Source organism: Magallana gigas, chromosome 1 (assembly GCF_963853765.1).
Source record: "Magallana gigas chromosome 1, xbMagGiga1.1, whole genome shotgun sequence".
Taxonomy (NCBI): Eukaryota; Metazoa; Mollusca; class Bivalvia; order Ostreida; family Ostreidae; genus Magallana; species Magallana gigas.
The window spans coordinates 13,295,394-13,322,362 of NC_088853.1; the positions used below are offsets into that span (position 1 = coordinate 13,295,394).

The 26,969-nt window shown below is 33.1% G+C and overlaps 1 protein-coding gene across 7 annotated transcripts in view; it reads right to left on the reverse strand.

Moving 5' to 3' along the window:
* The window catches only part of LOC105339932 (hydroxysteroid 11-beta-dehydrogenase 1-like protein), a 33,152-nt gene extending 6,522 nt beyond the window's left edge, over nucleotides 1-26,630 (reverse strand). The window contains exons 1-3 of one of the 7 annotated variants that reach the window (XM_034462794.2): nucleotides 26,434-26,630; nucleotides 15,000-15,111; nucleotides 497-589 (exon numbers count right to left, since the gene is read on the reverse strand). In XM_034462794.2, coding sequence (XP_034318685.2) covers nucleotides 497-569 — 73 coding nt within the window. In that variant the 5' untranslated portion in view covers nucleotides 570-589; nucleotides 15,000-15,111; nucleotides 26,434-26,630. Of the gene's footprint in view, nucleotides 1-496; nucleotides 590-5,552; nucleotides 6,024-10,338; nucleotides 10,539-14,999; nucleotides 15,112-15,395; nucleotides 15,504-15,563; nucleotides 15,781-17,938; nucleotides 18,197-20,038; nucleotides 20,187-26,433 lie in introns of those variants that run through there. The other 6 variants (XM_020072085.3, XM_011445714.4, XM_034462795.2 and 3 more) reach the window with 6 other exon arrangements.
* Between the last annotated feature and the right edge of the window lie 339 nt (nucleotides 26,631-26,969).

Below are 26,969 nucleotides of genomic sequence, written 5' to 3' on the forward strand. Positions count from 1 at the left end.
TGCTTAATTTAAGGAGGTATGGGACACCAATATTGTGTTGTAATTTCTTTCAAACTAGAGAATAAATTGACTATATAATATTTTTATACTACATATAATTTTTTGGGGGAGGGGGGTAACGGCTAGTTCACACGGCACAATAAGGGAAATTCTTTTTTTAGGTACTGATGTGCTAGTCATGCGATTAAGACCTGTTGGAACTTTGACATGTTTTACTTTAAAAAGAATTCTAAAAAATCCTTTTATTTACAAGGATCATAAAATTTAAACATTCTTAATAATTTTTATATTTTGACATACATTCAACCACCAAATATTATTACATTGACCCCTTGTTGTGATGTTATAAGTCACATAACTGACCTCAATTTGTGACTACATGTATTAGGTTAAGTATTTGGCATTTGACTTTCTATTGTGAAGTTAAGGGTTACCGTATGTTTTTGACCTACGACTTCCTAATGTGAGGTTAAAGGTTAAGTGATTGACCTCTGACCTGGATTAAAGTCATCAATCAGCCAGTACCCCACAAGCACGCCTATAAATAGCGCCAGAATCTTCTTCCACATGACTCCACTTTTTCTTCAGCCTGCAAATATGCAATAAATCTATACATGAATATTTCAAATCAAAATTCATTGATTTTTTTTTGCCAAAACTTAAAGTACTGTAAAGCTTGTTTTATTCAGCATGGTGCTAATTTTATTATATATGGTAGTTTATACTGTAAAAGTGATTAATTACATGCAAGGGAAATTTTCCTTTGTTGTACGGTAAGCTGAAAACTGAGTAAAATACCCCGTGCACATGGTAAAAATCTCAATAATTAAGATTGATAAATCACGCATCGCATATTTAATACCCACGTTTTTGACCATAGAAAATGTGTATTTAACTGCCAGCGTAAATAACCACTTTTACAGTACCATTGATTACCCCAAAAAAGTTCAATCTACTTGTAATGGGTAGCTGACAAGTTCAAAATAGCAAAAATTACACACATCAAAATAAAACAGTGCATTCAAATCTTGAAAAATCACAAAAAATTACACCCACAATCTTTAACATCTAAATTACTTTTGGCATAATCCTTTTGTATAGCATCATTTGTATCATTTCTTGTATCAACAATATTAAATAAACGAAAAACTTGTGTAACCAAACACATACAGCAAAGAAGTTCCACCATTTTTAATATCACATACATGTACAACAATGTCACAATTTATTGCGAATGCTTGTGCACAGCAATAAAGAAAATTCAAACTGAATGGTGATTTACTGTCAATCAAATCAGCAATATTTATTTCTCTGGGTGTTCTTACAGTTTCTTAATCAAAACACCATGGACTGCCTTATCTACTGCAAGAAACAAAGATTAATGTTTGCACACACAGTGGTACTAAATGTTTGAATGGGGGAAAATATATCCCTCTTAATAAGATAAAGGAGCTTAGGTGCAAAGATCTATACAGGTATTACAGCTTAGGACATATATATATATATATATATATATATATATATATATATATATATATATATATATATATATATACCGTATTTTTCGGGGCATACGCCGGTATTTTTTTTCACCAATGCGTGAGATTCGGCCTATCCCCCATATCGGCTTATCGTAGTCCCAAAGTTAAAAAATCAGACAGTAAAATCCCAAATCCACTGCTTTTATCCATCATTTATTATGAGAGGTTGTTTTTTTTTCATCCATTTAAACTATTGTTCGATAGTTGTCTCGTTGATAATTTTCGTTAATATGTAACATAATAAATAATAAAATATACGCGATATTTTCATTAGGATTCAATAAAATATACGCTATATTTTCTTTACAATCCAAAATCAAAAGAATGTCTTTTTTCCATATCCATGTTTCATTATATAAACTAATCTGAAATCGCTCGTGTATGAAACGAGGAAACTATTGTTGCATACTAAAAAAAGAAAACGAAACCGTGTAGAAAGTAATATTACGGAAGACTGTGATATAACGAATATTGCAATCCCCGGTATTATGAATGTGTGCAGTTTTGTTTTAAAGTGAAAAAGTGAAATCAAGAATAGATATTTAAGAATGACATCAAAAGATTGGACACCGTATATCATAATTCAAATCAACCGACAATAAGGTGAAGCTGAAATCAGTGCATTCAGTGCATTTTTGTGATTCTTTCATGGCAGCGTTTGTAGGAATCAGTGGTCTTGGGTGTAGAATAAATCAAATAATTCGGTACAATTAATCTCCTGTTAGTTGAAATAACGGTATTCTGGTGTCGTGTGTATACAAAGGTGTGAAACCCGTGTCTTAGACACAGCCTGCGGGCACAATAAATGATAGCGTAGTGTATACCTCAGACCAACTGTTACACTTTGTTGCATTAACTGTGTTTGTTAGGAATACAACTTTCTTGCAAAACGACAAGTCACTTCTTAAGTAATTTAAAGAAAAAAACATAATTTAAATATTTTTCAGGGTATTTCCATTTCTCATTATTAATGATTACGGGAGATAACTCTATTTGAAAATGAAACCACGTGTTTGAGATAATGGACCCAGTATTTTACGTATAGCTTTCAAAGTATAACTTGATCAAATGAAAATTAAATGTAGCTGTTATCAATGAAATACAAAATGTTTAGAAACATAGTATACATAGTATATTAAACAAGTTCATGGGGGTAGGTGTTGCAATAAAATTATACTATGTGAACTATACCGACAAATACGGAAGAGATCAATCATCCACAAAACACAGACGTGATTGAGCCAGATTGTTCTATTTTTTAAAATTGCTAAAAATATATTCGTTTAAGCTAATTAAATAATTATAATTACTCTTTTAACTTTCTATATTGATATTCCTGAGAGTGTTTATACCGGCAATGGCTTTCTTAATCAGCGGTCATACTTTCACTATAATAATCTTCGATTGAAATTCGGCCAATCCCCCAAATCAGCCAGTCTAAGGATTTTTTCTGAATTTTGTCTAAAAATGAGCAATTCGGCTTATGCCCCACATCGGCGTATGCCCCGAAAAATACGGTATTTATATATATATATATATATAAATGGAAGTTCAAGGTTAGATATGCAGGTGACATATGTACCAGTAGTGTTTGAAGTTTAAGAGCTATAGAGCTCTCCTCAAAAACTATGTTATTTAAACCTCGTATATATATAAATCTATATGGTAGTTCAAGGGTAAGTATGCGGGTGACATGTAGCGTTTGAAGTTAATAAGAGCTATAAAGCTATAGAGCTCTCCTCAAATGCTATGTTATTTAAAGCTCTGGTATAACAAGCATTCTGAGAGTATTGCATAAGCAATACACGTCCCCTACCAGTTTGTGGAAACTGTGAAAACAATGCACTGTTATGCAGAATATCGAACCCGAACATTAAAAAATTTGAATATAAAAAATTAATTTTCTCGAAAATATGTCAACCAGACGCTACAAAAGTGTAAACTTGATCTGTAGTTTGACATTTGAAGCTGTTCAGCAAATTTCATGTTATTCCTCAAACGCATAAAGAAAAAAAGTGTGGAAAACTGAAGTGGGACAGACAGACGGACGGACAGATGGACAGACAGATGGATGGATGGATGGACTGACGGACGCAGAGGAAAGCTATAGTCCCCTCCAGTGAAAACCGGTAGGGGACTAATAACCATAAGGAGCAAGTATTTTAGAGCTTTTGAGCTTAGTATGTCTTTCCTATCTTATATACTAAAGACATTATTGGAATGAGGTAATATCAGAACACTATATTTATATCCGTGATTCCATCTTTTTTTCATGGGAATTGAACGTTAATCATAGCTCTGTAGAAACTGACAAGACTTTAATCTACACGCCCTGTATATCCATTTGTCAAAGCCTGATTATCAATATCAAGAAAAACTCGCAGACTGCGCATAATAATCATGATGATGCCTGACTAAAAGTCTCGTAGAAGACCATCTTTAGCTAAGCTTTGATGTACAATAACAGTAATTTTAATAGTTAACCATACTTACTTTTTACAATCAATTTATCAATTTGTTAAAAGAAAGATGTGAATATAAACAAGGAAATGCTTTCTTTGATGATTCATGTGAATTATAAATGTATATAGTGAACATTAGAAGGTTATGTATTTTTTCTGCAATGTGGTCACCTTCATATCCCGCAATTGAATCTAAGATTGTGTAAATTGTAAGTCCCAGTTTTTTTAGACTGTTAAAAAAAAACAAAAAACTTCTAAAATTATATTCAACTATATTTTAAGATAAAAGGCTTAGTCTGTAATTGATATTAGATTAACTTAATATTTACCATATCTAAATTGCATATGAACACAAACCTACACGACAAGTTAAATATCATTCAAATAATCACAGAAATGACAACATGTTCATGGGAATTTTAATTTGTTTCATTCACAAAAATCTTAGGATTTTTTTTGAATATTTTTTATTGACATCAGGTACTTTCATCAAACTTGGAGAGTTCTTTTTTAGCCAGGATAAAAGTTTTAGTCTACCATAAAAATGTTTTGCTTTAAATCAAAATGTCAGGAGTGAGTGCGATTGTTTTAATCACAAATAATTAATTAGCTTGATCAACACCTGCTTCGTCTTCACAACGGCGATACATGTACTCATTAAACCTGGTCACTTCTCGTCAATCCTATGTTATACAATGGAACCATGCTTCTGTTTAATTTTCTCTGCGCAGAATTTTGAAAGACTGATTAAAATTCAGCCGTATCTGATGCGAGTGACAGTTAGCTGGTCCTGACATGGGATTCGGGTTAATAAGTTATAGTTCTTTGACAACTATTCCAAACATTTCCATTATTTACATATTGCATCAAACTCCAGGCACGGTTTCTAAAGCTCATTGATTCAACAACACAGTTATAAGGAATATCCAAGGTTTCCTGAATCTCTGTCTCTCATCCTCCCTCCCATTTCTATCTCTGTATCTCCCTCACACTATTACACCAGCAGTAACACTGGTTTCTCTCTCTCTCCTCTCATAAGCATTGTTGTAATGCTTTTTACAAATCTCTCTCCATCAATCTCTCTCTCCTCTCATTCTAATTCTCTCTCCTTCTCTCATTCTAATTCACTCTCTTCTTCCAATTCTCTCTCTATTCTCTTCTAATTCTCTCTCTTCTTCTAATTCTTTCTCTTCTTCTAATTCTCTCTCTCCTTCTCTTCTAATTCACTCTCTTCTTCCAATTCTCTCTCTCCTTCTCTTCTAATTCTCTCTCTCCTTCTCTTCTAATTCTCTCTCTCCTAATTCACTCTCTTCATCTAATTTTCTCTCTCCTTCTCTCATTCTAATTCTCTCTCCTCTCTCTCCTTCTCTCACTTTCCCTGTGTTTCTTTCTTTATCTATCTCTTTCTGTACCACTCTCATATAAATGTAAATATTTCTCTCGCTCAACTTTCTTTCTCTCTCTCTCTCTCTCTCTCTCTCTCTCTCTCTCTCTCTCTCTCTCTCTCTCTCTCTCTCTCTCTCTCTCCAATGAAGAATCGCAAACTTACTACAGTCCCTCGAAGTCCAGTTTCCCAGAATTCCTGCTATCTTCCCAACATTCCCTGTGGCTCCCTCATTTTACCATGACTCGATTCTACTGACAACGACCAGCCAGATTCCTGATCCAAAAAATTTCACCAAGAACTTTTCACCTTTTCAATAGTCCTCCTCCAACTTCTCATTTTACCAAACCACAGACCCCCTCTACCAAAAAATTACAGGCCCTCACCACCGCAATGACAACACAAGAATGGGTCTCAGATTTTGACAACAAAATCATTCCTCTACAGAGGTATATAAATATATATCTCCAAAATCTCTCCTCTCTCCCCCGGACTGTCACAGAGATTTTAATTATTTACTTATCTTTGACATCAATCACTTCGGAGAACCTCAATATCGTTTGCTCCCATTTATAACAAGACTTCCACGTATTGTAGCAAATGGAAAAAATGTTATTTAAATCTCTTTCCCCCAACTCTTTGCTTGGAGAAAGTAATTTGCTGTGTTTATTAAATATCCATAATGCAAGGTGTTCATTAAATACCTCTATTACGACCATCAGGGGGTATAGCGGCAGATTCTTTACAGAATTAAAGGGTCAAATTAAAGGGTCCCAACATTTCAAATACGTTTCACAAAACCATAAACTGATCCACTAATACACTCCATGTATACTTGTACATTCTCCATTAGGCTGACAAAAGTCATTCTTGGTTTCATAATTTAAAAGCAGTTATCTACCCTGGAGGTTAAGCACACGCTGTCTATGCTTAAACAATATGCCTGGATATTAAATATGCAGATGCTTGATCGAAAATACCAATCTAAAGGTGTAATTTTTTTTTACCATATGCGCAGGGGTAATTTATGCAGTTTTAAACTTAATGCGTAACTAGTTTAAATTTTTCCCAGCCATAAATAGCCACTTTTACAGTAATCTGTTCCACTAATTTAATACACATCCATATATATACCTGTACATATTCCATCTAAGGCTGCACAGAAATCATTCTTAGTTTCATAATCTCCACATTCCTCAATACAAACTTCATTCATCTCTTTCCCTGAATTGTTAATCATTTTGATATTCCATTCTTAAAATAATTGGCTTAGATTTTTACAATTAAAATGACTCTCAAAGTCAATGAGTGAAAAGATAAAAAACAAGTTTCAGCACATGATGTTTGACTACACAATAAATTAGCTTTAAGTTAAATAAGGATTGTATGTATAGATTCTTGTTCTAAATCAGGCTCGGAGTATAAATTGTATATCACAATAAGGGCAACAACAAAAAAACCCTAACAAAGCTCTAATATGAACAATGAACAATCACTAACTATGCATTTCTCAGATAGAGGCATCCATAAAAGATTAATTCAGAAGCTGACATAAAGTGTGAAAGTGTGTGTGTGTGTGTGTGTGGGGGGGGGGGGGTAAAAAAAGACATGAGAGCCCCCCCCCCCCCCCAACCACTGCAATTTTTTCCCCAATAGAGGATTAGCAACCCTTAGGAAGACCAACTTTTATATAATCATATGACTGGGATCACTTTTACTTATTCAACAAAGTTGTTCAATAGTAAAATGCAAAAAAAATGGGATTGCTTCAAAATTTCCAGTCCAAAATAAAAATTAAACATTGGACAAAGATTTGTAATATCTTTACAAAAAAAAAGATGAATGGTTCCTTCTTCATTGGGTCATCATAATTTATAAATAATGATAAAATATGAAAAGTCTCAATTCAAGTCCATCTTCTTAAGAAAAACACTTCATGTTCGACACATCATTAAATAAGTTGGCCTTGAGGTGTTAAGTTTAAAAATCTGTCATCGATGATTTTATTGGGATCTTGACAGTTAAGAGAAAACAATGTGAATTCCATGCCCCAACTCAGACCTTTAAATAGGTATGATCTGCTTTTAAAAAGCTAGCTCTGAGAGAGAGAGAGAGAGAGAGAGAGAGAGAGAGAGAGAGAGAGAGAGAGAGAGAGAGAGAGAGAGAGAGAGAGAGAGAAAAGAGAGAGAAAAGAGAGAGAGAATGAGCAAGAAATGGAGGTAGTAAAAATATGATAACTACAGATTGTTGTCAAGGAAAGAGGGAGAGACAAAAAAAAAAAAGGAATAAAAAAAAGATTGTACCCTTTTTAACACTGCCATTTCAAACGTTTTCAATAAATAAAAAAAAATATATTTATATTGCGAGTCAAAAAATGAAACTTAAGATGTTATAACATGCAGAATGGAAGGTAATTAAAGAAGAGCTAACTGCATGCTGTAAGCACCTGTTTCTGATGCAGAGAAAGATAAACAGCTAGACCTGGTATGGATGGCTTGTTTAACAAGTTTACTCAGAAGTATCAAATTCTAACCCATTCAAAATTGCTAAAATTTGTACAAAATTGTTCTTCCATTTTGTTGCTGAATGAATGAAAAAAGGCCCCGGTTCAGTCAAGTGTCCTTACATTTTATTTACTGTAAGCAAAAACTTCCAAGAATGTGAAGAATCTTGTATTCATGACCGCAGAATCTCCCGTCCACTTCAGTTAAAAGTTTATTGGACATGACATAAAATCGTAACAAGACAAAATTGGTTACGTTGGATGCTTGGATAGCGAGTCTCATATTTGAGCAATATAATTGTGAAATCATGGACGGTCAACAATAAACTGCAAATTTCTTGTTCAGATTTTATACAGCGGAGGAAATTAAATCAAAGAGCCTCTATTCAAAAGAACAAGCGGTGATCATTTACCCAGATAACCGTCAGAAATACGGAGAGGAAGTTAACGCAGTGTAAATAACACAAAATTAACAGTAGAACGACGTGTTCAGCTCTCTGAGAAAGAAAGATTTAAATGCTCATGCATGAGCTTCAATTAGTTTAGAGAAGAAATGAAAAGGGGTTAAAATTCAATTTCAAAAACCAAATGAAATGTTAAACACTGACTCTATGCATACACAAAAATGTGTGGATTCAAGTATTAAGGTGGCATGGGACACCTGTCGATATTAATGTGGATTAAAGTACAGGATAATCAAAATATTTTCAGGTTTTACAATACTAATCCAACAATTGTGTTCTATAAATTTTTGGAGAGGCAAAAATTAAATAATTTATTTAAATTATACATTATAATAACCCATTGCACTATGCTGTTGAACTAATAGCTAACAATTTGAGGGGAAAAAAGGCAGATAAAATTATGCTATTTTTATTGTTTATTTGGTTCGAATTTATGTCACAATATGGAGGTGTTCCATTCCATCTAAATGATATAGATTTGATCTATACACTTGTTTGATACCATGTACTTGTACATGTAAGTACAATGTAGTCATTTTTACATATACTATGCACAATATACACTCCAAAGAAAATTGCATGACCATATAGAATTATTACACCCCCATCTGCCCTTGCCCCACTCCCCTGCAAAACCAGCTGGGAGGGTCGGAGTATTTTGTAACTGTCAAAAAAAATCTTAAAGTCGAAATCAAAGTAATATGAAAGATTAACAAATAAAGCGAAAAAGGCAATAAACATGAAGGCTAGATGATTGACAGATGACACAAATATGATATTGCTCCTTGGGATAGCACCACTGCCCCTTTAACAGCGGTAAACCTCAACGCGATCAGAGGTGAGTTTATATAGCGATCGATGGCATGCAACTCCTGCTGATAACAGACTTATCTGTTTAATGGGCTGACTACATAGGTAATTTACCGTGCCTCACTGCCCTATCAGCAGTCATGGCTCTATGAACCCAGAGTCTCGGGGAAATCCCACTGATCTGCTCTCCCTCACTCCTATCTGGGAGATTTCCTGCACAGTCACTCACTCAGCTTTCTTTTATTGAGACTTATTTATGTAATAAAGTAAACATGCCATTTTACTATAGAGTCTTTCGTATCATATCTCAGAGGTTTTCAATCAAATATTACTTCTTTCGGGACAAGTTTATGGTGTGATGTAAATTAGGTGTGGTTCATATATCAATAAACTAATCTTTACAAGACTATCATAGTTATTAAAGAGATCTTTATCTTGACTAATATGAACGTGATGTAAAGTAGGTGTAGTTCATACACCCATAAACACTTTTTTCCAAAAGTAATCCCGTTGTATTTAAAAGATGTATTTACGGTACATGACAATATTTTCTTTCAATGTTGAGATGTGATTACAACGTTGTAAAGATTAGCTGCAATATATATGATAATATTAATGAACACACTATCAGTCAGACATGATCTAAGGTACACTGCAAAGGAATTCTTCACACAGCAAGCTACTAAGGTCATCATATCTCTAGCTGATGTACATGTAATGAAGGCATGATTCAGAAAAGGGTGTATTTCTGATAAAACATGAATTTTGATTTGAATTAAACATATTCTATTGATTAAATCAAATGGATTAGACACAAGTTCTAAATAACTTAGGTAGTCTTCTCCTGAAATTATCAATACTAAGATATTACATCTGCACATTTAGTTGGAGATCAGGGGAGAACCCCCCCCCCCCCCCCAAAGAAAATTCAAACTTGCATTTAATTTACTTATTTACATATTATTTAGTAAAATTACCAAAAAATGGACCTCAGGTCCCCTTTGGAAAACAAAAGCATAAATTTCTGGATTTGTGCACATTAAAGGGATTTAACTTGACTTATTAGGCTAAGCAATGTAACATATAAATCTTAAGATAAAGTTACTTTTGAAAGAAGAGCATCAAATTGAAGAGATGTATAAATTAAAGATTCTATATGATTAAGAAAACTAACCTTTCTCAGTCAAAAGGAAAAAGCTTAATCCCCCTAATATTAAGTCACACACCATTTAGCAATGCCGACCATACACGGCTGCAGAAACCAACTTTTTCAACATATGATGCATTACAATGTTCACTCTCATAAACAGAAAATTTCCTTTGATCAATTTTTCACAGTCAAAGAAAGGAGGTTGTTCAAGCAGTCAAAATCTTCAAAATAAATCATAGCTTCAGACGGCATGCATTTAAAAGGATAGTATGATTTCTTCACTACAGGTAAATAGTAGAGAATTAATTCATCAGCAAATCCTCCTCAGTGGCTTAAGTAGGGGATTATCTGTTAATCCTCCAAGTTCTCCCACTGCGTTGTGTGCATGCTTTAATCTGGGCACGGGTGATTCTCTAAAACATAAATCCTCTGTGATGGGAAGAATTTGGGACTCATGGTGAAATTTCCAAAACCCAGCGGCCGAAATTCTCAACAATCAGCACCATGCTGATAAAAACATTCGTTGATCTTGCGTGTTAATTAATTTCGAAAGAAGATAATTGTTTCTAGTTGGGACAATACGTCACAGAGTGTATACTCCCTTATGTAAGGTGCACATTTACTCTCCAACCTCTGCAGATAAAGAAATCTAAACCAAAACATTTCATTTCTCTTATGAGTCCACTTTTTTTCTATATTTGGTGATCTCAATTTCTCAAAATTTTTCAGATCAAACAAGTCCTGAAAATTATATAGTATACATTATTATACTTTCATGTTAAATACTGAAATCTGATTGGTTAAGACGCAGTTCATAATCCGTTCTATTACCCTCAGCGTTAGCAACACACTTAGCAATGGGTAACATTACACAATTGTTACATGCGCGAAAATTATGTGCGTACGGTTCGCTGTAGAATTCACTTTATTCCTATATAAAAGCAGTAACATTTTCTTAAAAATTAAGACATTCACGGTGGGCAGTCACTTCGCGTCGGTTGACAATGGTTTTCTCGGGGTGTCAATTTCAACTGTTACCCTCCCAAACAGGCACTATTTATATATTGTACAGTATAATGCATGGCTTGGCTCTGAATGCCATTAAGGTAAATGTAGAAAGATTATAGTGCCTTATGTCAATATAAAGAATCTTAATTTCTTCTTTCTATAACTCACACATGATCACCTTAATATTCATAATAAAGAACCCAGCCCTGCACTAATTAATAATTACTGAGCCTGGCCCCAAAGCCTCCCTATAATCAATATCATCACTCCATGCAGCCAGAATCTTAAGACAGTTCTCCTAAGCTTCCAATCATAAATGCTCTTTGACTTTACATTTAAGATTAAAGCTATACACGCTATAATTTGCGTCAATTTTGAATGACAGTGAAAACGCATGTGTTTGTCTACTTATAAAAGTTATCCTTAATCTGTAAATTACAAGGGTGAATTCCATCTCGTTACAAAGATATAGATTTTTAATTGTTTATTTTCCTGTCAGGAAAATATACCTTTTCATGAATATTGATGAAGGAAGAGCAAACCGACCTCATTGCGCATGTCCGCGGAGAACAATGTGGTCATTATTGTTTGCCTAATTAAATATCCAACTTGATTTTTAATATGCTTAACAGTTGTTAATTTGAAATACATACATGTATAATGAGTAAAATACGCTTGCCATTCACGATACCTTACTTCTGCATTAACACTTATAGGATCTATAAATAGCACATATGGGAAAAACACAGGTCTACGTCATTTTTTTTAAGGAAGTATTCATATCTACTCACAGGCTTGTATTTTTTTCTTTTGTTTGTACTCGTATATCGGACAAATTTATGCTTTACTGAAAATATCCTTTCCTTTGTGAAACTATCACAATTATGAAGATGTTAACCCTTCACCAGTTTTGGTATGATAGGCTAAATTTAGCTGTCGATATCACGTGATAGATTGATATTCACGAGGAGGCATTACTTTCCTGGCAGGAAAATAAATATTTTTTATTGTTTAATATTTGATATATTTGTTACGTGATCGAATTGAGTATTATAATTAACAGAATAAAGGTAACTTTTATTAGTAATCAAACACATACATTTTCCCCTTTATTCAAAACTGACGCAAATTATAGCGTGTATAGCTTTAAAGAAAGGTGTAATGATATCGCCTAAAGGTAAAAGCATTGTTCCTGGGATAATAATTCCTATCATACATCAACAACTGTTATTTCCTTGACACTCCAAGATTTTAACATTTTTTTTTTGTGCTCTCATATTTTTATTTCTTAGAATTTTTCAAGACCACTATGGTAACTCAAAAACCAGTGCATCAGCTTGTATAGTATATACATGTATACTAAATTAAATATAATATATATACATGTACATATGTACGATAGTATACTTTAGAAAGCTGCCATACAGGATAAACTGATGTAAATTTCTTATTTTACATGGGTACCTAATTCCACAATTCAACTGTTTTGCATCAAGTTGCAAGAATACAAAATTGCTAACACCAAATTTTCATCATAGTTTCATTATATATATATAGTTTACATCTGTCCAAAAAATAAAAACAATGAATGTGAGAAATATGTTTCTCGCGATTTGACACAGATATTAATTCCATGCCTTTAATTAGGAATTTACAGTATTAAAAGTAAATAATACCCACTTTACTGAGATTGATTTCAAGTTTTTCTGATAGCAACCCAAAATTTCCTTCAAGGCCAAACGTTTATCGAATTCAACAACTTTTGGAAAAATCATCCATGGAAGCTTCCAATCCTATGGTTGAATCATTTAAAGCTGAAGATTATAATGTTAAATATCTGAATGATCAGGTTTTTTGTTTTATCTCTAATGATTGAATTATTTCATAAAAGACTTATCAAATATTGAGAGAGAGAGAGAGAGAGAGAGAGAGAGAGAGAGAGAGAGAGAGAGAGAGAGAGAGAGAGAGAAAGAGAGAGACAGACAGACAGACAGACGGACAGACAGACAGACAGACAGACAGAGACAGAAAGAGAGAGATATTTACAAGATGCCATTCAATTGTTTTCCTATGTGCCCTCACTGCACTGCTTGTTTTGAAAATAAAAAAAAAATCTTTTCAGAACAAAAACTTCATTTAGTGCAATCAATGAGATGAGGGCTATACTGTGTTAAACTGTCCAGTCCAGTTCTATAGCTGTCAGAGCAAATTTGGAATACATCTGTAACAAGTGGTCATAAATTTGTCAACATCTAAGGAGAATGCCCTTATTAACAAGCAATCACTGATGATGCCTTATTGTCCCACACTGCTGTTCTACAGTTATTTATTGCTTAAATACCATTCCCCTAAAGAGTTCTCAAAATCTAAACCTCTTCTTGATTCCCTGAAGAACATTAATTCCTTTAATTCGAACATATAAAAAATAAGGCTCATAAAACTTGGCTCTAATAAAAAAAAAGAAAAGAAACGTTTTCTCTAAATCACAATTTTTTGCAAAAGAAATCCAAACATGATCTGCAAAGATTTTTTTAAAAAGGTCGTAAATATTTGATTCACTTTAAAACGCAAACTGCCTTTCTGTTAGCTCTATAAAAAAAATCTTTATATCACCAGATTTAAAGTAAAAACCTAAAACGTGATCTGCAAAACTTTTTTTTAACTGCTCATAAATATTTGATTCACTTCAAAACACAGGATTTCTGTGAAATTTCTCCATGGTTACTAAAATTTCAGAATAAATTTGTGTAACGCAGATAAAAAAAGTGAACATTTCTTACCCTGTAATTAAACCCACCCTCTGTAGATTTGCTCATTACCTGGACCTATCATTAACTTATTTTTTTTAACTTGTTATATTCCCCCCCCCCCCCCCCAAAAAAAATATTCCTTTAATATTGCTATAGTTTTTTACCTAATTAAAACAGGGAGATAATTTCCACCTCTCTGCAACGTTCAACACATCTCTTTCTTAATCATGCATTTTTTAACATCAAAGCTATTAAGTCTTACAAAATGGCTTGCAAGAGAAAATAACTAAATGAATGGTGATGCTTAATTATTCAGGTAGAAATTTTAAATTTACTGATATACTTGTTGAGTTATGCTTCAAACCCTCACAATAAAAAAATTTCAAACACAGATTAAGGTCACTTTACCAAAAAATATGTATATAAATATATATTTTACAATATCATATAAATCTATAACGCACCCGAGAACTCTTTGAAAATTATCAATAAACACAGTTGAATAACTTCAATGAATTTATTGTTCATTATGGTAAACTAATAACTTATAAATTATGATGACTCTTGGTTGGTAATAATATAATAGAACAGCAAGAATTAAGAATTTTGGTAGATATAGGGGTTATATTATATAAAAGCAGGGGGGGGGTGGGGGGGGGGGGGGGGTAATCAACTGGCACCCAACGTGTACAATTATGTTGTATAGCCTGGTAAAGTTTCTAATGTAGTGTTTGTTTCCCAACTTACATTCAGCACCCTGATGAAAGTTGTCATTGACAAGGATTACTTCTGTGAATGAAAAATAACCCTACATACCTCTTGATGTAGATTTATAAATTTCATCTGCATCTTGCACATCTTTTACAAAATTAAAGTTGATTATACACTACATGTATATATTAACAAAATTAAGCCACTACGAATTACCTGTGTTTTCTGCAGGTTTGTCCCTTGTTGTCTCTCCTGTGTAATAATCAATAAATCAGAGTTATCTCCCTTGAAGATGCTAAGCTTTTACTGTTTTCACCTTTCATCATTCCTGGAAAGATAGAAAAAGAATAAAAGTTAATCGTGAGTAACGGTCAATTGATGACAAATTAACAAATCACACCGGTCATCAAAGCCACATATACAAGTTACACACAGACATGGATCAACATTTTTAATTACCAGATAACTCTTAAGTTTTCACAAAAAAATGGAGTCAATATGCAAGCCCAATATTTGTCCCCCCCCCCCCCAGTTTACATAAATAGCAAGTGACAAACAAGTCAGCAGATCGCACTATCATCAGGTCAGATACAAATAATAATCATTACTTACCAATTTTATGTTGAAATGAATGAAATCCAGCCCTACGTTTTGAGGTTTGTGTTTTTTTTATTTTCACCAGTAAAAATGACCAGATGACAATAAAATAACAAATCATTCAAATGCAAAGTCACATGCGGGCAACAATCAACTTAGTACAAAACTATAGTCAATTCTAACGTTAAGTAATTCCAATTTTCACAAGAAATAGAGTCAGTGGCTAGTGTAACACTGGGGCATTTTCTCTCTCTCTCCCAATTACATTATTTTTTGCTTCGGCATGCACACAGGATATCCAGTAATCTTACGAGCACGTGAAGTACATTACACTCCATCTATCTACAGCGACAGCGTGAGGTGAACGTGGTTCATTGAAACAATGACCACTTATAAAACTTCCTATCTGAGCTACCGCACAGATATGTATACTTATAGCTCACTCAGTCCAAAATCAGTACAAAGTCTCGTTTTACAGGTCAAATACTAATCAGTTAGGGATGGTGTCCCCCAAAAATTTTGTATTGCGGTATTATAGCAAATTTTTTTTCAAAATATCCTGATCATATTGTGATACATTTGAATAGACACAACAGTTCTTTGATTTATAAGCAACTGTTCTTTACTTTTTTCAATTTTCATGACGAAAATAAATAAAAAATCAATCACTTCATTATGAATTTGTTTATATTTAACTATTCATATGAAAATCAAACTGCACACAACAAATAATAAGCAAAAAAAAAAAAAATTCCAATATGTTCAAACTCTATTTTTTTTAGTTTGGTCGATGAAATGTTTATTTCTGGAATTTTTAAACACATGAAAAATAAAGGTAATTTGTTTCCGGTATCACGATACGTATCGCTTGACAAAAAATTGCAATATACCAGTTTACTGATAAAATTGCACATCACGCCTACTAATATTTTTAAGAATATCAGAAGTCAGCCTTTTACTACATATTCTATGTTTCCATTAATTGAGTGAGTAATTCAAAGAAGGCAAAAGATTATTTCACTGCCGAGGGTTAAGTTGTATTGGGGAGGGCTAGGAAGAGAGAAGAGTATATTCTTAGTTTAACTCCCTTACACAAGATTTAATTTCACCTAAGCTCAACTATGGGGAGTACCAACACAATCCATTAATTTTAAAATTAACAATTCCACAGTACATTATGAATTATTCCTGTTATGGCAATCACTCTTTATACCTTCTACATTAATTCCCCTCTACATGGTACTAATGAAGAATTGCAAATACAGGTAGAATCAAATATCTTTTAAGAAACAGTTCAGCTTGCTTAATAACCAATGAAAAAAAATAGATAAAAGACTTTGAAATCCCATTGCTATTTAATTATATTCCTAAATTAGTAATATTATACATGCATTCTTCAGAAGCCATAAAATGAAATATGAAGGAATAATTCTAACAATATACTTACTAAACATCCATAATTTTTTAAAGGGAGATCAAAGTTAGACGACCGACTATCAGGGTTTGCACCCAATGACCTTATACGCTTCAGCGCACACTAATTCGGATATCAGGGTAGGAGGCACCTTAAATATGAGTAATTAACTCGGAGTTTTCAAAGCGAGTCAACAGTGTGTAAAAAGAGGACAAATTAAGTGACAGTCAATCTGTCACCCCTATTAAGGAGGCTCAACTTAAAGCAGCCTTTTCCTACCTCCCATACAGAGAAGATGCAGGATTATAAAAGTCTGGGTAAATGATTTCAGTGGTGACTTTTGTTACCTTCGGAGACCTTAGGAAAAAATTCAATAAAGAAGAGTGAAAAGAATTGACAATGAAAATAAACACATTGTGGTTTATTCTTTAAGTTCCTCCATAATTTGTGATATGATAAGAGGGTAAAGATCATTGATCAATATGTCCCACATCAAGATTCAAAGGTAATCAATATTTTTAAAAAAATTGAAACTATTTAATATGTACGTGTATGTAGTCAAGAAATAGAAATATTAAGGTACTCTAATGTAGTTAAATTACATCTGTATTCTTCATGTTCAAAGAATTATGATACAAATAGCAATTTTACCTTCATGTATTCATGCTTTTCCCTAAGAGAAGTAAAATACTAGATCAAATGAGGTATGAAATCTTTTTTAAAATAAATCAACATCAAAGGAAATGACACAGTCTCACGTGCAATTGTCTATAAATAAAACCCACTAACAAAAAATACTTTAAATTACCTAATAAGAATCATAGTCATAAGGAAATATATCTTAAGGTCATTTAAGAAATGTAAAAATTATGAAAGCCCCTATAAGATTCGAACTCATGTTCAAGTCTTACAGATTTTGGGAAAAATTTGGAGGGGGAGGGGGGGGGGGAAATCAAAATTGCATGTACTTGATTTTATATTGTTTATTTCAATAGGAAATATGTCACAAAATAGAGATGTTCCATACCACCTTAAATGCAAACCATAACTTAAAAAAAACTTTCTTGGCTTAGATAATCATAAATTTTTGCAAATTTTCAATTCAAATTTTTGTTTTTATGTACACATAAAAAAGGTTACATACCAGAAAAGACGAGACTTCTATTGAGGGACTCCATGTAAAACTCATTAGGTCCTCTGTCACAGGGGTATGGTAAATATGCCATATACAGAGAGCATTCCGTGACCCCCACACACGAAACAAGGCTCGCCCCCTTCCATTTATTGAATTGTACAGATTTGCCCCCGAGATGCGACGACCCTACACCCGGTCGATCCTTTTAAATGACCAATTCTTATTCCCCTTCACACAAGTCAGTGACTGTGAATCGACAACACCGAATTTAATACCAAATCTGTTCTTGTTAAAAATCTAAACAGGGGGGTGACTTACAATTGCTATTGTTTGTTTTTGACCTTTCTTTACAAACAAAAGCTGTATGGTTTTTTTGTGTTCTCTGTTTGTAAAGTGAAAGAAACTGATTGTATGGGAACTGTGAAGTGTTGAACACAATAACATAATACAGGGGGGCGTGGCACCTTGTCAGGACGGGCTTTGTTTTTCTGCACAGGCTGCGTGGATAACACGGAGTGTAATTGTTTGTGTGTATGGGAGGGGTATGTGTATGTGTGAGGCTGTGTGTAAGGGATGGGGTGTGGGCAAATGTGGGATGGCCGTGTAAGTTGATAAGTGTATAGCGATGTAAGTGTGTGGGGGAGGGGAAAAGGGGAGGACAGATGGTCAAATCATCATATCATATTGTGTGGGGGAGGGGGACAGGGAGGGATGCATGGTCAAGTGAGATGTATATATATATATATGGAATGATGTTTCAGGAAGAGGGGATGGATGTGTACATATAAGGATGTATTTGTGTGGTGGATGGGAGAGGGAGTGATACATGTGATGTGAGGTGTGTACATTGTATCTGTGTAATGGTGTTTGTGAGTGGAGGGGAGGGGGTGGAGAGGTATATATATGAATGTAAATATGTGTGTGTGTGGGGGGGGGGGGGGGGGGGAGGATACATGGTTACATGGTCATGTAAGGTGTGTACCAGTATGTGTAATGATGTTTGAGGGGGAGGGAGTGATGTGTACATATAAGGATGTATTTGTGTGGGGGAGGAGAAGAGCTAGGGAGTGATACCTGTAAATGTTAGGTGTGAATTCGTAATAGTGCTTGTGGGTGGAGGGATGGATGGGTATATATGGGATGTGTATGAAAGTATGTATATCATGTGAATGTGAGGAAGTGGAGAATGTAAAGGTTTAGGGAATGCTGCAAAGCCTAACAAAAACAGATTTGTCTGTCAAGGTCAGAGGAAGGATGTTGTAGGGCCGATTAACTGCTGATCATTTTTTTTTTTTTACAGAAAGAGGTTACTAGAGATGAAAAAAAGAGCATCATGCAAGACATGTAATAGAGATGCCATCCCCCCATCCCATCACCACCACCAAGGAGGAGTTTAAAGTTTTGCAATATGTAGGTGTAGAGTTTTCATGTCTCGTCAAAGGGGTAGAGTTTTCATGTTTCATCAAGTATAAGGTGAAAAGTAAATAAACTGTTTACTCCCAGTCAACAAAAATCACATCAAGAAATTTACCGAACGTAAATACACCAACATGCAACCTTTAACTTTAAGAAATTGTCCTAATCCCTATATATTATACATATCTAGACTGTAGTACATTGTACACAGTAAATACACTGTACACTTTAAACTTCACTGTTTAAGAGTGTTGGATGGTCTCGTCCATGTTTATAGACTATATCAATCTCCATAAGAAAAGAGCTTTGTTTATAGATGTTGGAAAGTATTCAAATATTCTAAAGCTGAAATATCTGGATTATAATTATAATTTACTAGATTATTGTTTTACTAAATCAATCTCCATTAGATGTGGGGCTTTGATTAAAAATATAAGAAAATATTCAAATTCTTAAACTGAAATATTTTGGATTTTTACTAGTTTTTTTTAACAATATCAATTAATGTCCATATTAAGAAGAAGAGCTCCCACAGTGTAAAGAAATATTTGGATTTTCTTTTACTAAATAACTATCTACTATCTACAAATGTACAACTAAAGAATATGTCTCTAAAAATTATATTAAGTAGATCTGATAGATAATTTGCAAATTGACACTCCAACCCCTTAATAATATTTAAAAAATGCATACCTTTCATAGTGATATTGCTTTAGTGTTGTCGTTCTAATGTCACTAAGTATATGTAATAAAGTCCTTCAGATTTGTATATGCTGACCTTACTACTAGATCAGCATACCTGTACCTGTCTCACATACCTGGTGTTACCTGTACAGGTAATGGTACGATAGTACTGATGGCAAACACCTGACACAGGGTGTGAGATAATTGATGGCACACATCTAGTGGATACCTGTCATATGGTCACTTCAAGGAGAGAGAGAGAGAGAGAGAGAGAGAGAGAGAGAGAGAGAGAGAGAGAGAGAGAGAGAGAGAGAGAGAAAACACGCAGAGTAAAAAACTCAGAGAGAGTGAAAGATAGAGTAAAATGAGGGAGTCAGGAATGCTGGGAAAATTGCAGGAATTCAAAACTCTTGGAAACAGGACTTTTGAGGGACTGTAGTAAGTCTGTGATTCTTGTTTGGAGAGAGAGAGAGAGAGAGAGAGAGAGAGAGTCAATACATAATCACAAGTCTGCTTTGACTTTTTTTTACATTCTGAGTTAATAACCTTTAATTTATAATAGCATAAGAAAGAAATAATAGAAAGGGACATGCATATTGAAACACAAATTCGATAGAGAAATTTAAGATGGGATAAGCCAGAAAATGATGCAACATAGAGAGATGAATATCATGAAATAAATATACATGATTACATTCTAGTGAATAAGATGAAAAAAAGAAGAGAAAATATTTACTTTGGTGACAGAAAAGAAGACGAGAGAAGAAAAAAGAGATTAATAGGAGGAAATGAGGATCACAGCTAATTAAGACATCGATTAACAGAAACAAAGACAGCATACAACGACATCAATCAGCTGATCGGAGTCCCCTGACATTTGTCAATCAGTGACCAAAGGATGACAATATAGGCAGCCATACAGGTCAGAATAAAACAAACAAAACCATTAATAAGGAGTCCCCATGGGATGTAGGGCTCACCTGAGTTACACCTAAAACATGTCATAAAAAACCAGCCTACAAACTTACTAAGGGAAAATCAAAAAGGTCATGGAAAAGTAGAAGGGAAGAAATGTTTTATCCGTTAATGTAAGGAATGATATGTGGTCCAAGCTGCTCCAAAGGGGAGTACAAAATAACAGGTTAAGTCAGCATGTTCACTACAAACTGCAGCTTTTATTAACCGATACATGATATCTTATGAAGTGTAATATTGTTAGTATCATTATTGAACCGATACATGATATCTTATGCAGTGTAATATTGTATCATCATTGAACCGATACATGATATCTTATGCAGTGTAATATTGTATCATTATTGAGACGATACATGATATATTATGCAGTGTAATATTGTATCATTATTGAACTGATACATGATATCTTATGTAGTGTAATATTGTATCATTATTGAACTGATTCCTGATATCTTATGCAGTGTAATATTGTATCATTATTGAACCTATACATGATATCTTATGCAGTGTAATATTGTATCATCATTGAACCGATACATAATGTCTTATGTAGTTTAATATTATATCATTATTGAGACGATACATGATATCGTTGTAGTGTAATATTGTATCATTATTGAACTGATACATGATATCTTATGCTGTGTAATATTGTATCATTATTGAACCTATACATGATATCTTATGCAGTGTAATATTGTATCATTATTGAACTGATACATGATATCTTATGCAGTGTAATATTGTATCATTATTGAACTGATACATGATATCTTATGCAGTGTAATATTGTATCATCATTGAACCGATACATAATGTCTTATGTAGTTTAATATTATATCATTATTGAGAGGATACATGATATCGTACGTTGTAGTGTAATATTGTATCATTATTGAACTGATACATAATGTCTTATGTAGTTTAAAATTTATCATTATTGAGACGATACATGATATCTTATGCAGTGTAATATTGTATCACTATTGAACCAATACATGAAATATTAAGAAGTATAATACTGTATCGTTATTGAACCTATACATGATATATAATGCAGTGTTGTACTGTTTCATTAATTAATAACTTAATTCTTGTTGTAACGCGCTTTCTGATTGGCTAAAAAATTATCTTATATCGTATAAATAATGTTGCCTACGTCATAGTAGAAATAACGCCAAAAACGTATCAATACGCCTGACGTTACGTTTGAATTTTGTACATTTTTACGTCATTTTAAGGTATCCCACTCCTCAATGTTGTTGTATCAAGATTTTCTTGAGTAGTATATCATTGAAATCTGTAGACAAAACAAACTTAAAAAATACAAAGATAATGGGGGATCAGTATCCATCCCTCTGAGTTATGGCCCATTTAATTTGACCTTTTTGCACCTAAAATGCAATTTCATCCTGATTAGGATTTGTTGTCAGTAGTTTTGATTAAGCAAACTTATTTCTTCAAATATTGTTTTTAATTATGCACAATGGTCACACTGAATAGAGGGATTACGAAAAAAATTTGTACAAAGCTGCATAAATTTTTTTGTGACCTTTTTGCACTTAAAATAGACAATTTCTTTAATAGTTACAATTGGATTTGAAATAAAAACTTTTTGAATATCCAGAATTTTATAAGATTAATCCAGTTTGCCTAAATATGTATTCAGTATCATTTTGACATAATATAACTTGGGGGTCAGTGATGTCAAATTTTAGATATAGGGCTTCAAAGGTAAAATTCTCGCAAAATTTGGCTTAAAAAAAATCAGACATGTTCTATATATATGCATGATTTTATGCTAAACGGCTATCACATTCTCAAGATTTGATTTTGTACATGTCACACAGAACCTATAAAATATGTTACAAACCTATCAAATGTGAAAAATGTGAAAACTGATTAAAGTATAATAAAAAGAAAAGTATATTGAAAATTCATAAAATTGCTTGTTTCTGTCATTTTTGTCTAAAAAACCTTCCGCACGAAAAAATAGTTCCCCAAAAAACTTGTTTGTTTCTTGAATTCAAATGGATTTTCTTTATGAATGTTGTGTAATTATGAAAAAAATAATCTATCTGTGATGATTAAATAAATAAAATCATATTCATTTTAAATATAATGATCATCTGCGCAATGAAATCAAAACATGAGGAGTGAGATACCTTAAAGGTCAAATGACCGTTTTCATCTACAATGCAGAGTAAAAAAATTAAATTATAAGCAATGAATTCAATATTTATTAGTTTTATACGATATAAAATGGTTTGAAACAGTATACGCTTTTTTATAAACCGGTTTATAAAGCTGAAACTGCCCCAAACCATTTTATATCGTGTAAAACAAATAAATATTGAATTCATTCCTTAAAGCTGAACACCGCTCGTAAATAGGCACTGTCCGCCATATTTCTCTTTCATCACTGCTGTCCCTACAACCCCTATATAAGACACAGACCTCTAAACAGTTCAAAGTACTTTGCTGTAGAGGTCTCACCTGTGTGGACGTACATCTCGCCTCGCTGTGTTATTCGGTCGCGATGAAATTATCAAATTTTACGCACTTTTTTAAAGCCAGGAGAATACTAACATCAAATAATTTGGTCATTGCATTATTTACAAACAGAGTATGCACAAAGAATAAGAAATAAATGCATAAAATCGAAAGACCACGAAAGGAATACTACACGTCGACCACGAGTTTCAGGTGTGCAATCGGGTGTATCGGAATCGAAGGGTTTATATACCAGGTATCTGTGTGACGGTGCCTATTTACGAGCGGTGTTCAGCTTTAAATAAAGCTTGGTGAAGATATTTTCTCTGGAATCAATTATTTTATGTAAATTAGGAGGTTTACTACTAGGGTTCAGATTTATATCACTGTGCATACAATAACATGCATTTTATAAAAATTCTGGTTTTGCATAGAAATAATTTAGATGAAACAATTTTGACCAAGATTTAAGCCATGTATTCCAGCGGAGCTTGTAAACATCAGCACTTCCTTTACACAGGAAAACCTCCAAAGCATTTATCCAACATAAATATAAAAAGGACATTAAACTGCTCCAAATGGACCAAATAATATCCTGAGAAGAAGAAATTGGATCCCATCCCTTTTCTCATTTCTGCATTATGATTCATAATTCCGCATCAACTATGACTAAAATTCACAGACAGAAGTAACTTGTAACTCAATTCAGCCATCAGAAACCACAAACACTGATAAAAACGTTGTCCAGCTCTCAATTGATTATGAATAAAAACGTCTGAATCTTCTCATTTCATTGCTCCTGTATTTCTTGGGCATTGCCAATAAAACAAAGTTGCGTTTATACCACCAGTAATTGGTCGGGGCATTCATTGCTTCAATAGTAATCATGGGACTGTAGTATATATATTCAATTTACTGCTGATTTGAAATTTTTAATACTAAAGGGGTGGATCCAGCATTTTTATTACTGAATTTTTTTCAATATACAAGTGGATCAAGCTGATTAAGGAGGCCAATTTTAGTTTTCATTGCGCATGTTTTTCCACATTTTAGTAAAATCCAGTGTATTTATACTTTTTATGAAATTTTTTTCAATATATCATTTATAAAATTGAACACGGTAGACAAAATACAGAAAAAATATTTAGATTTTTTAAAAAATTATTTCTTAAACAATTTTTCTGTTGTACGGTAGATAAGCATTGTCATTGTGCATTTATGACTATGAGGCTTTATGAGAGTGGGTTATAATTAAGAGATAACATAAAAGAAAAGAAAAAGTGTATGCCATTGAAAATCTATACACAGAACAATGCTATCCTCGGGGGTATTTTTCTTAATTTTTGAATGAATCCATTGTACCAATCTACATTTGTAATACTCCAAATATAATAGCAAATTTTGGCACAATTTAATATTTTGAGATTGTCCCCCACTAAAAATTATATGGTAAAATTACATATTTTTAACCATTAGGTAGAAAATGATATCATTAATCACATATTACAATTTGAGAAAAAAAGCTATTGTAGTATTTTTTTAATCTGCTTTGAATTGCAGAAAATGACAATTTCTTTTTATGATATTCCTAAAGTAAATGTACCTGTATTTTGAGATGGCCCCCTAAAAAGGACATGATGATCGATTTTCTTGAAACTTAATAAAATAACAAGAGTTGGTGTAAATTTGATATGGTTAAAAAATAAAGAGTTTTGCTATTGTTGTTTTTCCTCCAAAAAAACAAAATTATAATTTTTTATTCATTACAGTATAAGGCACACAACTGCTTCTCAAGTGTGAAATAAAAATTCATCTCAAATTTCTCATGATGATGATGATGATGAGATGATGATGAGATGATCACCATCATCATCATCATCATCATTATTATCTAACCAGCATCAGTGAATCATTCATACACAGTCTCATGCAATAAATGTAGATCCCCAGACAGAAACATCTAATAAATTACAATTGACAAGACCACCCCCCCCTCCCTTCCTTCATCTGCTCGCCTGGTCTTACTACAAGTCTACAGTAACTATAGACATGTTCAGATCAAACAGTGGATGATAAGACAATAATTCTAGGAATTCTTTGGTTCCTCCCTTGCTCAATGCTTGGTCATTACTATGGCTGAGCTAATATACTAAAGTTTTTTAGTGGGGAATGGGGGGGGGGGGAGGATTCCAGAAACTCACCAAATGCTGGTTCCTGGTGAGATACTATAGATAATGTTATAGGAAGATGAATGGTTTTTATCCCTGATGTCTTAGACCGTTTATCTGATATAATCTTCCCTTGAAAATATGAAAATAGAATACAGAATTCACCTCCGCAAAGATAAATGGGCCACAGAAAAATATCAGTTAAAATCAGCAGAGAAAACAATTAAGACTATATGTAGTTCTCCCATGTTTGTTTTTATCAAACATAACTGTTGAATCAGAATATCTACATTCAAAAAATGTACTGTACATGTGTGTAAACCTTATTCAAATGCATAATCTAACCTCTTCCCCATCCCAAATTATTTTTTTCCAATTTTAAATATTCAATTTTTTTTTTTTTTCTCAAAATTTCATTAACAAAATTATATTTAACATCTTAGAGAATTACTTTTAATACCTTGTTTATAGTCATAGTTTCTATTTTTTTCTTCAGTATTTCCCTATCATTATATTTACCGTAGAAAGGAAATTTTTTAAACTGTAAAATTTGTTTCTTTATAATATACTTTTAAATTAGAATTTTTTCTCAAATTAAACTGAAGAAATTTACTTCTCAAAATCTTCATCCCCTACCCAACTTTCGATCAATGAAAATAAAATATAAAAATTATTGAAAATATCACATATATAATAAGAAATATTCATCATTTGTTCAACTTTTAATTAATTAAATGCTATTATATTATATAACCAAGCACTCACCTGCCTTAATACTGCAGTGAATAGTTCCTAATGCATTAATGGGAGACCTTCCTTTTATAACGTGTTTTATTTGGATTTCCTTGCTATACTCTGCTAGGCAGCTATATATTCCGTGAAGTAAGACCGAAAATATCCGATGTTTATCTAAAGCCAGTGCTAGCTAGCGTCTTCTCTTCACAGCACATCAATCCATCTACAACTACAGGGTGAGGACAAAAAATAACGTCATTAATGTTTCATGTAATCTTATCAGCTTGTTCAATTACAGGGTGAGCCAAAGGCAATTCTGACATGCAGTGATTGTTCCTCTTTGAAACACATTAATCTGCAACCTACTGCAAAGTAAAGAAAACATTCATTTTTTTTTATTTCTACCAAAGTAATACACGCACCTAATCCTTCATTTCTTGAGGTTGGCTTTAACATTTCTCTGCCCTATGTTGTCCAAAACAGCTGACTTCTACAGGGCAAGACAAAAGTTCTGTAGCCCACAGCTAAGAATCTAACAAAGGGGTAAAAACTCCCTAAATAGGAAA